Consider the following 13,245-nt stretch of genomic DNA (forward strand, 5'->3'; position numbering starts at 1 on the left):
CGAGCCCATTCAAAGACACATCGACACCAGACAACCCTTGGATACCTTACCAGATGTCACTGCGAGTCTGGCTGCTGGCGGTTTGACTCCGGAGGATATTGACTATGTGATATACTCTCATGTAAGTCCGATATTGGAACGAACCATCCTTGGACCAAGGTGCTGATTGATTGTTCTAGGTTCACTGGGACCATGTGGGAGAGCCTCGCGACTTCCCCCGAAGCACATTTGTGATAGGAAACGGAGCTCAAGCTCTTCTTCAAGGCGGAGGATCGTTACGAGGCAGCCATTCATTCTTCGAGTCAGACCTACTACCTGAGGGTCGAACAATCGAACTGTCCAACCCTTATGAAGAGGTTGAGGAGCAGACAAAGAAGAGACAAGAGCCTGCGAGTGGTCCGGATTTCGACCAAGAATGGAAACCTTACGCCAATCTGCCTCGCGTGCTCGACTTGTTCCACGATGGCAGTCTTTATATTGTTGATGCCCCCGGGCATTTACCAGGTCATATCAATCTCCTCGCCAGGACGGGCCCGATGAGCAGCATTTACCTGGCTGGAGATGCCTGTCACGACCGAAGAATCATGAGGAAAGAACGAGCAATTGGAGAGTGGTTGGATGACCATGGGCAGATTTGCTGCATTCACGCCGACAAGAAACTAGCCGAGCAAACGATTGAAAGGATTCAAGAACTAGAGTCGAAAGGTGTGGAATGTGTATTCGCTCACGATTTCGAATGGGAAGAGCACCCCGACAACCAATCTAGATTCTTTGGGCAGCATAAAGCGTGAAGACTTCACTTTGGCTTGCATACACATGGGGCGGAGGAGGTGTTGATAAACGTTTGTTTGGCGTATGCCTCCGTCCTGGCAATTAAACCCTCTATACAACTACACTCAGCTGCTTAGATGCAGAGATTATTCAATACCCTCAATGCGAAGGTAGTAAGTAACAAGATACTACGAGTACTTCAATCCCACATGAAATAAACCCCATCCGCGGAAATACAATTGTGAAGTGGAGGTCAATGTTGCGGGCTCTACACATCCACGTACATGGACTTCACCCCGCATTGTATTGTTTTGAAGCCTTTTCCCGGCATCGGGTACTGCTCGTGCCCGCCAAAACCCCCGGTTGGCCAATTGGTGGCACCATAAAGTATTTACACCTTCCAGGCTGCTCCGGACAGTAATATGGATATTAAAACACCCTTCCCCATTTCAGGCAGAGTTGTTGTTGAGAACGAGTCCGTTGGCCTTGAGATTCTCTGACCTAATTGACTACGATAGACATATACGACGAGCACAACACTTCTGATACCTCATATATATGGTACAAGCGTACAGAATCCGCCGCCCGATATGTCATCCTCAAAAGATGTTGCACAGCTGAAGAGCAAGTTCGAGAAGGAACTTGGTGAAGGTCCTTGGGACGAGACCTGGGAAAGCATTGCGAAGCTGAGCCCGGAACTCTTCGATGCCAGCGTGAACCTCATTGCTGTACCTCGAAAGAAGAGACATTTATCCCCAAAGATTCAACAGCTCATGTCAATAGCAGTGGATGCTTCTTCAACCCATCTATTCTTGCCGGGAATCCAGCAACACATCAAGGCTGCCTTGGCTGAAGGCGCCTCGGCCGCTGAAATCATTGAAGTGATCGAACTTACCGGAACACTTGGGATACACGCCTGCAATATCGGCGTACCCTTGCTGGTGGAGGTCATGAAGGAGGAAGGAATCTACGACTCGCATCCGACCGCGGCAAAACCATATGATCCTGAACGCGAGAAGTTGAAGGCCGAATTTACAAAGAATAGAGGCTACTGGCATACCTTCTGGGAGGACTTCCTGGCTCTGGATCCAGAGTTCTTCAAGGCCTACCTGGACTTCTCATCGGTCCCGTGGCTGAAAGACGTGGATGGCTCAGGTAAAGGGGGTGGTGTGTTGGAGCCAAAGGTCAAAGAATTGGTTTATTGTGCTTTCGACGCTGCAAGTACCCACCTTTACGTTCCAGGACTGAAGCTTCACATGAAGAATGTCCTAGGCTATGGAGGAACCCCGGAAGAAATTATGGAAGTGCTCGAGATTGCGACACAACTCAGTCTGCACACCTCCAACGTGGCGGCACCAATACTAGCAAAGGAACTGGGGATGTAATTCACGTTCCCCCTTCAGCGACGTCCCCTCACTCAACAAGTCCTTGTCCGGCCTGAGTATGACAAGATCTCCAAGTCTGATCCATCCTACGGCAGCTACAGGCATCGAGCGGGCGATGGTCGAGGAGAAGGAAGGGGCTGTTGAGTGCTGAAATCCTTTGGGTGACGAGGCTGAGTATCACCACCTCCAACAACTACTCCATTGCGGAAGGTTGACGGGATCAAAACGAGAGGCACAAGGGGGATCTGGGCCTTACACAATGCAATAACGGATACATTTTGCCCGATACATTCTCAATATCATCATCATTGTCGGCATAAGCAAACGTGGTCCTGATGTTTGCCACTGGTCCATTCCCTCATCAAATTGCTTTGCCGCTGACAACCGCCCAAATCTAACTTAGCTAAGCAGATGCTTCCCCAATACACTGGGTCGTTATCCACGTTTGATTGGAGAAACCCCAATGTCCGCCTATTGCCCGCCCATTGCCGTCTCCTGGCGTTACATCCAGGCACGGGGCTCTAAACGGGTCTTTCACCGTCCAAGCAACGACTATTCCTGATCCTGTCGCCTTGTGGAAGTGCCGAACATCGAGGTGGGCAACCTTGTGCGCACTCCAAGCCATTTTCGACCGCGGATCATTGCTTCCTGCTGTAAGGCGCCTGGGGAGCCTTGACCAATGGAACGTTTGGATGGCTATAGCCACTGACCAGGGGATATGCCACGTCTTCCCAGATGAAAGGCTATGATGGGTGGTCTCATAACCCCGATCCAGCGGACACTCACCGGCTCGCATGTCGCTTGCATTCTCTATCTGATGTCCACCTTTTCATCGCTTGTCTGCTGATATTCACCCTGCTCTCAATCCATCCCCTTGCCAACTCGCGTGGACAGAAGAGTTTTCTCCAGAATTCCCCACGTGGTCAGGACCCCTTGGGCTCGTACCCCAATATCATACATACAATTTAAGGGAAATAAGATCAGCTCCTCAACTTTTCGTACTCGAAACACACTCCCGGGCCGAATCTCATCAAGCAGCATCCGAAAATGGACCATACCCATCAGCACAGCGAGACGATGAACGACAATGGCGTTGACGAGCTAAAGTCCAAGGCTGAAGTCGCGGAATTCGTCGAAGATGGCCACACCCATGCCATTGCCGATTTCAACAAGAAAGAGGCGGCCCTTCGACGAAAGCTCGACTGGTTCATCGCTCCTGTAATGATGCTCTGCATGTTGATCTCGTATCTTGATCGCGGCAACATTGGATTTGCAGCTTCTCAAGGAATGACTACAGACATTGGCCTGACTGGCAACCAACTGAATGTGAGTGTCCAAAACGAAATTTGCACGCAATTTCCGTTTTCCACGACGTGCTTCTTTCCGAAGAGAAGGACCTTCTATGCTAATACATCGATTTACAGACGGCCGTCTCGATCTTTTACGCCACCTACGTCTTAGCAGAGTTTCCCACCTCCCTATACGTCAAAAGATTACAATTCAACCGAGTCATACCCATCCTTGTTTTCTGCTGGGGACTCGTCTGCATGTGCTGTGGTTTTGTCCAGAACTTTGCAGGTCTAGTTGCCATTAGACTTATACTGGGCTGGTTTGAAGGGTGAGTTCAAAGCAGAAAAAAAGAGAATAGGCTCTATACTGACTATTCCGAAGCTGCCTGTTCCCTTCAATGACTCTGCTTCTCGCCAATTGGTATCGTCGTGAGGAATTGGCTCAGAGAATATCCTACCTCTTCAGTAAGTGATCCCTTTTGGCTCTCCTATACAACATCCCCAGGTCACGTGGGATCCACAATGAAAGCCGCCTGCATTATTTTTACTGACATTTCCACACAGTCGCCTCAGCATTGTCCGGCGCCTTTGGCGGCCTAATCGCCTATGGAATTCTGTACATGGACGGAGTCGCTGGATATCCTGGTTGGCGATGGCTGTACATCCTCGAGGGTCTCCTTACTCTGGTTTGGGCCGTGTGTTGTTGGTGGTTGATCCCAGCCAACTACCAAACGGCGTACTTCCTCAACGAAGAGGAAAAGAAGATCATGGCTGTCCGTGCCGAGCTCTCCGAGTCGTACAGCGGTGGTGACGGTCACTACGGCATGAAGGATGTCAAACTCGCGTTCAAGGACACCAAGACCTGGCTCCACGGAGTCAGTCAGATCGCCGTCGTCACCATCCTCTACGGTTTCGGCACCTTTTTGCCTCTGATCATCAAGAACGGCTTCCACTATTCGACCAAGCAAGCTCAGTATCTCGTCATCCCCCCGAACGTCTGGGGAGCCATCGTCTACGCCGTCGGTGCCTGGATCTCGGACAAATACCACAAACGTTTTTGGATCATGGTTGTCTGCGCTCCGATTGGTATCGCAGGCTATGCCATTCTCCTCAAACAGGATGAAGTGTCAGCTGGCGTGAGATACTTTGCCACTTTCCTGATCGCGACGGCCTGTTTCTTGTGTACCGGTGGCAACATCGCTTGGTTGTCTGGTAATGTTGCTCCGGATGGAAAGAGAGCAGCCAGTTTGGGTAAGCTATGTCCTTTTTTTTCTTGTCTTATCTTCCTCAAATGTGCACGGCCACTGACAAAACCCCCCCGACAGGCACGCAACTCACTCTCACCAACCTCGGAGGTATCATCTCGGGTCAGATCTACGCTTCCACGGACGCTCCAGGTTACGTCCTGGGTCACTCGTGGTCCGCGGGTTCTCTGGCCTTTGCCTTTATCGTCTTCATCATCATTCGCATCCTGTACGAGAAGAGAGAAAGCGCGAAAGAGAAGTTGCGGCAACAAGGCTACGTTACTCCAGCTGGAGAACTCACCGACCGTTCACCCGAATTCAAGTATCAACTTTAAAAAAAAAGAGGACACAATGAAAATAGTGCAAGTTGGTTTCGATAATTTGCTCCTGGGATCGGATCTAAATAGTGGCGGGAATTTGCTGCTCAGCCTTTGGCCAGGAGAAACGGGAGGAAAAGGACCTAATACAGTCATGTATCATATCCGTTAGTGGCCGAAAAAGTACCATATCTACCTACTATTTCAAGTAACAAGTAAGACGTTCTCCAACAGATAATGTTTTGCAAATGGCATAAGAGTCCTCGCACACGACGTCTAGTAGACATTGTTTGGGGATATTTATTCCCCCTTTTGTCATTTCCCATCTGACCTCTTGGCTGGTGACCATTCGAACAAAAGATCGATTTCAATCTCTACCTGGGGTAAGGACCTTTAAATCGTACTCCGTAGCCAAGAAGCCTTTCCCAAGGTATTCAAAGGGGCGCTCAGCCTCGCCGAGAGGCGACCAGCACCAAATAGCCAAGTTTCGACGAATGTCTTGTATTGCAGCTTCACTGTTTCACCATCAGGACACTCTCTTTACCGAAATACAGCTTTCAAAAAAGAGGAGATGATATCATCTAGACGAATGGCTAAGTATAATTTACATTAAAAAGTTATGCTGTTTGAGAGAGGAGATTCGTTGTGCGGTCAAGTAGGTCGTGGGACAAAGTCATTGCCACTTGGGTTTATGGCTCCCAAGCGGCTGTGGCATTATATCCCAGCTGACTTCCGCGCCATCAATCCTCACCGAATGCTTGATAGCCCGGAGCTCTCCAAATCCCGAAGGACGTGTTTCGAAATATTCTTCAGGGACGTCCTCCGACTTCTCGTAATCACTCGTCTCGAAACCCGAATCTCCAGGAAACTGGCCGAGGCTGCGGAGGTATTTCATGGTCCCAGCCAAGCTGACGTCGACTCTGTACGAGCCACCTTCCGTCCACGCGCGATAGAGACTGGCCATGATGCCAGAAGCTAGGAAATAACCGCTGGCGTGGTCGAGGGCTTGACATGGCAAGGGCTTAGCGGCCTCTCCTTTCCCGTGGTGCTCCGCCTCGGATACATTCATACCAGAGCACGCTTGTACGATCGAATCGAAGCCTCGTCTGTGTTTCCAGGGTCCCGCCGTGCCGAAGCAAGAGAGGTTGGCAATGACTATCGGGCGGCCTTTACGTCGACGGAGGATCGCCTCTTCCGTGATACCTAACCCACCCAGACTTCCAGGGCGGTAGCTTTGGAGGAGCACATCGGCATCTTCCAGGAGGTTCATCAGAGCTTCGAGGTCCTCTGGGTTTCGGACGTCTAGTTGTACTGTTCTCTTTCCCCTGGCCAAGTCTCGATCGAGTTCTGGCAGGTCCGGTAGGTTTGGACTGGTCACCCACAACACTTCTGCTCCGTGTGCCGCGAGCGTCTTCCCAGCGACAGGTCCTGCAATGACACGAGTCATGTCGACCACTCTGACCCCACGTAGGCATTTGTTTTTGTCTTCTCTGCCGGTGGTGGTGGTGGTGGTGGTGGTGCCAATGTGGCGAGGGAGGCCAATAGGAGCCTTCTGGGACAGAATCTTCGTGATCGTTATGGGTTGATCGGAAACGGCCTGGGCCTGTGGAGTGACGTCCCATTGTTTGTACGATCGTAAAGCAGCAATGACGAATCCATTGTCGGCGGCGGCAGTCTCGAGATCGATCGACCTCCAAGGAGATATCGCCTCGCCCACCTGTGCCCTGGTAGGTGGTGGTGAGCGCTCATATCCCAACAACAATTTAACAAGGCCGTTCCTGTGGTGCGGGAAGCTGTCATGGGCCCGTACATAGCCGTCCGAACAAGCATGCAGACCTCCGACCGGTCCCCACGCCGAGTAAGATTTCTTGTCCAGCAAGTAGAACCGTTCAGACTTGAATTCAATCACTGCGTGTTGAAGCGGGACCGTCACCTGTGGCACGGGCTTGCCGGTTCGTTGCGCATTGATTAGGGCGGCGGTCAGTCCAGAGAGTCCGATGGACGCTTGAGCCAAATGACCGATTTTGAAGGACGAGGGCAGTCCTAGGCCTTCTCCAGTGAGGGACAAACTCGTCAAGGCAGGAGGTGGAAGCCCGAGAGTTTTCCACGCATGCCTCACTGTATCAAACGCGGTGAAACTTGATCGGTCGAGCGCCATTCTTGTAAGTCATTCCCAAAATAGGGTCATCCAGGAAAGATAAAGGTGGGAGCAATGCGTTCTAAAAAACATGGAAACAGGCGACTTCAGCATTCACTGAAAGTCTTTCGATAACGTTCGTTTATGGTGTACTCGATGTTCACAAACTCAAGTTACCTAGGTACGGAGTAGTCCATCATGGTATCCGGTGACACCGGCATTGAGTCACTCTTTACAGAGATATCCAGCTGTTATTTTAGAGATGGTCGTGGTGGGCCTACGAGTGCCGAGGCTAATGACCGAGGCTGACGGTCAGGGGAGAGCGAGGGTTCGCTCACTAAGGGGCCAATCGAACTGGTAAGGCTGCACGACAAGGCCAGAGAGTAAGACGTAACATTGGGCCTCAAATTCACGTACTCGCTGACTTTTTTCCTCTCAGGCGCCCAATGTTACTTCTAGCAACAATGAAGTCTTTCGAGTCTCTGAATAATTCTGAATGCCCCGGAGAATCCGATGCGTTTTCACGATGGCCACATGTCGTATCAACATCGAACTTCCTTACTAACAACACCATGACAAACAATAGGACATTATGAACTCTTCCTGACAGTTTTCGACGCAGAATGGCCACGACAATCACTACCGCAAGGCGCGTTCTTCTGATAGGTGGAGGTAAGTCCCCTAAAGGATCTTCATCTCAGGAGTCAAATCGCTGAGGAACGTCACAGGGAATTGTGGGCTTGCACTCGCCTCCGGATTGCAAAAGGTCCGCCTCCCAGGCCTTCCAAAAGATCCATACAGACCTCGAACTGATCCCGATACTGTAGGCTGGGATTCCTTACACCGTTTTCGAGTCCGACACTGAAGATCAATTTCTAAGGCGAACTAGAGACTGGGGTAAGCGACGGCGAGTGCAATCTACTTCCAACCACTGACTCAGAGACAAAGGCATGCTACTTCACTGGGGCACCGAGTACTTGCAAAGACTGATACCAGAACGTCTTCATGGTCGCCTGAATGAGATCACAGTCGATCCGAACTACGAATTCAAGCCGAACGAGACGTTTCCGCATCTCAATGCCGACACTGGAGAAATCATCGGGCAGGTTTCTATGCCCACTCTGACGCGAGTATCTCGGTTGAGACTGCGGACATTCTTGAGCAGGGAACAAGACCTCAACATCCAGGTAGGTAGGCCCAAAGCCTAAACCAGTCAACACTCTTTATCAGATATGCCGCTGTTCTATCTACTGATGGTGATTGTCAAGTTTGGCAAACGTCTCAAGACAATCTCCCCAGACTCATCCTCCGAGGACGTTTCGGTTAGTTTCGAAGATGGCGCCCGAGTGAAAGGTGCCTGTATCATTGGATGTGACGGATCCAGGTCACGAGTTCGAGAAGTTCTCTGCGGAGACAAGGCCAAACCTCAAGATGTAGGTGTCACGATGATCAACCACAAGGCGAGATATCCAGCAGAGGTAGCCAAGTTGTTGAGGATGCATCATCCCATCGTGAAATTAGGGTTTTCCAAAGATCAAGCAGCAGCGCTGGTGGCAGGTATGTTGACTGTCATTCATGATTCTGTAAGCCCGTCACTGACTCAAGGACTACTGACAGTCGTTGACGCCTCGGATAAAGATTGCCCTGAAAACTGGTATTTCCAGACATATTTCGCATGGTGGGGTCCTCCATACGCAGAGGACCTGCAAGATCCCCGGGAACGCCTGAGGTACTACAAAGAGAGAGCATCTAAGCTTTGTGAGCCGTTCTGCAGCGCCGCATTGGCCCTGGGTGACGACGAAGTGGTACCAGTCGACGCAGGGCAGCAGTGGGCGCCTTTTCAATGGGACAACAGGGGTGGTAGAGCTACGTTGGCAGGGGACGCGGCACATTCAATGCTTCCCCGTAAGTGATTCAGCCACCCACTTGAACTTCTGAGAAAATCCAAGCTCACTCATTCGGCAATTTCTAGATCGAGGTCAGGGATTGAACAATGCCATGAAAGACGCTAGCGAGATCGTCGACGCTTTGACAGCAGTCTACAAGGGACAGCGTTCTTTGGAAGAAGCAATAACGTCGTACGAAAGCGAAATGATACCACGAGGCGCAAACGAGATACGACTGACTCGCATCGTGGCAGAGAAGAGAAGGGACATGGAGAACAAGGACCCTTTGATACTGAGAGGTCTACAGAAAGCTGATCCAAACGCAGAATCCTGAGATGCTCGATGATCCATACAACACGTTCATCTGTTTGGTGGATTTGGATATGTTCACACCAACAAACAAACTGCGTCTTTCTCCTTCTTTCCTATACCCTTCACTGTTTCTTGTTGATGGCTTCACAGATGATCTTGGCCGTCGCTTCAGGCTCACTGACGTTGGGACAATGTCCGGTCTCGAGTCGAAGCAGGTCAAACTCTTTGGCTTCCTTTTTCAGAAAGTCAATTCGTCCCTGCTGAAATTCCGGGGTCAATACTTTGTCACCCGAGTAGAAGATGTACGACACCGGCACGTCTCGGTAGGCAGGGTACACGGCCTTTCCCGCGTAACAGATGGTGGACTGCAGCGACTGTCGAGATTGCCATTTGAGCGCTTCTTCCTGTGGGATATCCGAAAAGATGGTCGTTGCACCTTCCAGTCCTAGTATTTGACCTAGAAACTCGCCATTCTATCAATCATGACAAACATTCTTTTCGTCAGCTTGTGGACCTCAGAACAGCCAGAGACACACCTGTCTAGTGGGCTTTGATAACGGCGGTGGTGGTGGTGGTTGTGCGCGGATTAGGACTTACCTCTCCAACGGGTTGCATGAAACCAAAGTCAAGGTCACTGGTGAGTTCACCTGCCGTCTGGCCGACGTCTCCGACGATGCAGGACAGGTAGACGATTCTCACGACTCCTCCTGGTAGACCCTGAGAGGCGCGATCGGATTTGAGCAACCCTTGGACACTGTCTGTCGCAGGCATCCCGCCGTACGAATGAGCCAGCACAACGACATCCTTTCCGGCATTCACCAAATCTTGGATCTTATCGTGGAAGAATGCCGCGTCGTCGGCCAAAGTCGCGGCTTGTTGAGGTGGCTCACGACTAGCAGTCAACAGATCATAGGCGTGTGTTTCAAAGTCCTTGGACAATTGTTCGACCAAGTCAGTGTAGAAGATGAGCCGACATGCCGCACCCGGAACGAGTACAATGGCCGGTCGTGATGTTTTGCCTGTTTCTTTTCCAATCATGACTGGTTTTGTGTTCAATGAGGCTTTAGAAAGTGATAAAGAGATATCTAGGTGTTGGCCTGGTGATTCGTCACAAATAGACCCTAAGCTTCCATCAGTAGCTCTTTATAGATGGAACATCACGTTTGTACATTTGTCAGCTCATCCCAGAAGTGGAACGTTGTGCAAATGTTTGGTAATTGTCAAAGTCAGAATGATTGTCATAAAATAGACTCGGCATGTTGATGTTGTTAAAATTATTATAGTAACATTAGTATATCGTCAACCATTGACGTCCTCTTTCTTACCGAGCGTTGGCAATCGTCTGATGTAAGCATAAAATTGCAGACCAGGCCAGTATCCCTTGCGTGGTAGAAATTGTTGAGGCTGAATTAGAGGAACCCAAACGTTGAATGGAATGTCATTTGTTCAGCCTCGTAGCCTTGCACAGCCTCGTGCGAATCAAGTAGTTGTTGTCGTCAGCTTTCAAATCTATTTCTCACCCACCACAACCCCTATTTAACTCTGAATTCTTATCAGTCGAGCACTCTACACGCGCCTTACTCGTACTGAACTGTCGACTCGCTGATATCTGCATCGACGATTGTGTCGGATGCTGCTGTAGCATCAAATTTCAGTACAAATCTACGTCATCGTGACAGTGATATACAAAATCTCGTTGGGTATGGCATCATGATCTAGACAGGAATATATACACAATTGAGGTCCACTGTCGTGGGACAGTCTCGGAGGGACCTTTAATCCTCTGTTTGATGTGGTATTGCGATGCAACGCTTGAACCACCTTGCAAGGTCATTGAGTGGAGGATTGATACGGAATGATACCCATGAAGGTGAGAGTCCGCATGCCGAAAACTGGTATACATGATATGGATCAACAGTGTCAACTACTATCGGTCCATGGGATCTACGATATTGCTGTGCCGATAATAAAATCTCAAGAGACAAGAGCGTAAGCTAACAATACTTTTTGTACAAGAAGACGCCTTGCCGCCCACCGAGAACAAAACCATCTTCCAAGCCTTTGAATGGTATTTGCCTGGTCCACAAGATGGCTCCGATGACGAAACTCCCAGTCATTACACTCTCCTGACTTCTCTTCTACCTCACCTGGCTGCACTGGGCATCACTCATCTCTGGCTCCCACCGGGTTGCAAAGCCACGTCGGTTCAAGACAACGGCTACGGCATATACGACCTGTACGACTTGGGCGAGTTCGACGCCAAACGTAATGGTCAACCGGCAAGGACGAAGTGGGGAAGCAAGGACGAGCTGCAGGTTTTCTGTCAAGTCGCCAAAGAGCATGGTATCAATGTGCTTTGGGACGCCGTATTGAACCACAAGGCTGCCGCCGACGACAAGGAAGTCAGTCATGCAGTCAAGGTTGATCCAAAGGGTAATTGCTGCTCTGACTACCTACCCTCTCTTTTTGTTGTGTCAGGACAATGCTGACTCTGCCACTACACAGACCGGACCAAGACCACCACCCGACCGTTTGAAATGGAAAGTTGGACGGTGTTCAATTTCCCTGCCAGAGGTTCCAAATACTCGGACATGAAATGGAACTGGGTGCATTTCACGGCAGTCGACTACGACGCACGGAGGAAAGAGCACGGAGTGTTCAAGTTTATCGGACAAGGTAAAAGGGGGGAATGGGCTACTGACGTGAGCGAAGAATTGGGAAATTATGACTATCTGTAAGTTTTTTGCCATCCAAGGCGATGAAATTACAGAGAATCTTACTTACCATGCGAGGACAGAATGTTTGCTGATATCGACCACTCGCATCCCGCTGTACGATCGGACTTGATGAACTGGGCCACCTGGATCTCGTCGACTCTGCAGCTAGGTGGAATGAGATTAGATGCGATCAAGCATTATTCTCTATCTTTCCTGCATGACCTACTTCGCCATCTAGACACGACCACGTCACGAGGGAAAGACTTGTTCTTTGTCGGCGAATACTGGGACTCGAAATCAGAGAATCTACAGAAAATCATCGAGGAATTCAAGGGGAGATTGAACCTGTTTGATGTTCAGCTTGTTCACAACTTCAGCGACATATCGAGAGGTCGGAACTTGGATCTGAGAACCGTGCTCGACGGCTCGTTGGTCGAGAGAACTCCAGGGCATGCAGTGGTGAGTCTTTGCGCATTCCCCAAGGGGTGCAGTCACTTTGTGTCGTGCTTGAGCTAACCAAATCGATCCTGTATCAGACTTTGGTACAAAACCACGACACTCAAGAGATGCAGTCGTTGGCTGCTCCCGTGGAAGAATGGTTCGTCCCACTGGCCTACGCCGTCATCCTGCTCCGACAAGGCGGGACGCCTTGCGTGTTTTGGGGAGACGTTTTTGGCATCCACGGCCCTCGACCGAGGTTGCCGGCGTGCGGCGGGAAATTGACCAGACTGGTCGTGGCGAGGAAGCTTTACGCCTACGGCCAACAGAGAGACTACCTGGACATCGAGGACTGTATCGGATGGACCAGGTCTGGCCACAAGTCGAAATCGAACGGTGCGGGCCTGGCCGTGCTCATGACCAACTCCTGGGATCGGAAGTCCAAGAGAATGTTTGTCGGACAAAGACACGCAGGAGAGACTTGGAAGGACATTCTCGGGTGGGAACTAGACGTTGTCATTGACAGGACAGGCTTTGGGAAGTTTGGGGTTGGCCATCGCTCCATGGGAGTTTGGACCCATGAGAAAGCCCCGGATTTTGAGCGTCTGAGCAGATTCACATTCCCAAGACAAGGGCACGGTGTACCTACTATATAACAACCCTGCCAGTTTAGGGCATTTCGTGCTCCGTATATATGGGACGCAGAACAACAGGAGGGCCATCTACCGGTACGGAGTACGGCGTAGATA

General features: G+C 50.4%; 6 protein-coding genes across 6 annotated transcripts; 4 read left to right on the forward strand and 2 right to left on the reverse strand.

The window, feature by feature from the left end:
- The first annotated feature begins 1,306 nt into the window (after positions 1 to 1,306).
- PV06_09857 (uncharacterized protein) lies at positions 1,307 to 2,186 on the forward strand. Its single transcript, XM_016411337.1, has one exon. The coding sequence runs from the start codon at positions 1,362 to 1,364 to the stop codon at positions 2,154 to 2,156; it is 795 nt and encodes a 264-aa protein (XP_016258091.1). The 5' UTR covers positions 1,307 to 1,361; the 3' UTR covers positions 2,157 to 2,186.
- A 1,017-nt stretch (positions 2,187 to 3,203) lies between these two features.
- Positions 3,204 to 5,140, forward strand: PV06_09858 (uncharacterized protein; the record flags this gene model as incomplete). Its single annotated transcript, XM_016411338.1, has 5 exons — positions 3,204 to 3,482; positions 3,581 to 3,774; positions 3,828 to 3,910; positions 4,010 to 4,696; positions 4,771 to 5,140. 5 exons carry the CDS (start codon positions 3,204 to 3,206, stop codon positions 5,022 to 5,024), a joined length of 1,497 nt encoding a protein of 498 aa, XP_016258092.1. The 3' UTR covers positions 5,025 to 5,140.
- Positions 5,141 to 5,679: 539 nt separating this feature from the next.
- Positions 5,680 to 7,164, reverse strand: PV06_09859 (uncharacterized protein; the record flags this gene model as incomplete). Its single annotated transcript, XM_016411339.1, has 1 exon — positions 5,680 to 7,164. One exon carries the CDS (start codon positions 7,162 to 7,164, stop codon positions 5,680 to 5,682), a length of 1,485 nt encoding a protein of 494 aa, XP_016258093.1.
- A 602-nt stretch (positions 7,165 to 7,766) lies between these two features.
- Positions 7,767 to 9,363, forward strand: PV06_09860 (uncharacterized protein; the record flags this gene model as incomplete). Its single annotated transcript, XM_016411340.1, has 7 exons — positions 7,767 to 7,815; positions 7,872 to 7,909; positions 7,971 to 8,040; positions 8,092 to 8,330; positions 8,412 to 8,700; positions 8,761 to 9,048; positions 9,116 to 9,363. The coding sequence occupies 7 exons, from the start codon at positions 7,767 to 7,769 to the stop codon at positions 9,361 to 9,363; spliced, it is 1,221 nt and encodes a 406-aa protein (XP_016258094.1).
- Positions 9,364 to 9,443: 80 nt separating this feature from the next.
- PV06_09861 (uncharacterized protein) lies at positions 9,444 to 10,441 on the reverse strand. The gene is made up of 2 exons (XM_016411341.1): positions 9,939 to 10,441; positions 9,444 to 9,814 (listed from the first exon to the last, which is right to left on the reverse strand). Exons 1-2 carry the CDS (start codon positions 10,377 to 10,379, stop codon positions 9,464 to 9,466), a joined length of 792 nt encoding a protein of 263 aa, XP_016258095.1. The 5' UTR covers positions 10,380 to 10,441; the 3' UTR covers positions 9,444 to 9,463.
- A 451-nt stretch (positions 10,442 to 10,892) lies between these two features.
- On the forward strand, positions 10,893 to 13,210 carry PV06_09862 (uncharacterized protein). The gene is made up of 5 exons (XM_016411342.1): positions 10,893 to 11,211; positions 11,361 to 11,774; positions 11,847 to 12,075; positions 12,139 to 12,517; positions 12,595 to 13,210. Exons 1-5 carry the CDS (start codon positions 11,145 to 11,147, stop codon positions 13,150 to 13,152), a joined length of 1,647 nt encoding a protein of 548 aa, XP_016258096.1. The 5' UTR covers positions 10,893 to 11,144; the 3' UTR covers positions 13,153 to 13,210.
- Positions 13,211 to 13,245: the final 35 nt, after the last annotated feature.

The sequence above is a fragment of the Exophiala oligosperma genome (genome assembly GCF_000835515.1).
Source record: "Exophiala oligosperma strain CBS 72588 unplaced genomic scaffold supercont1.11, whole genome shotgun sequence".
NCBI lineage: Eukaryota > Fungi > Ascomycota > Eurotiomycetes > Chaetothyriales > Herpotrichiellaceae > Exophiala > Exophiala oligosperma.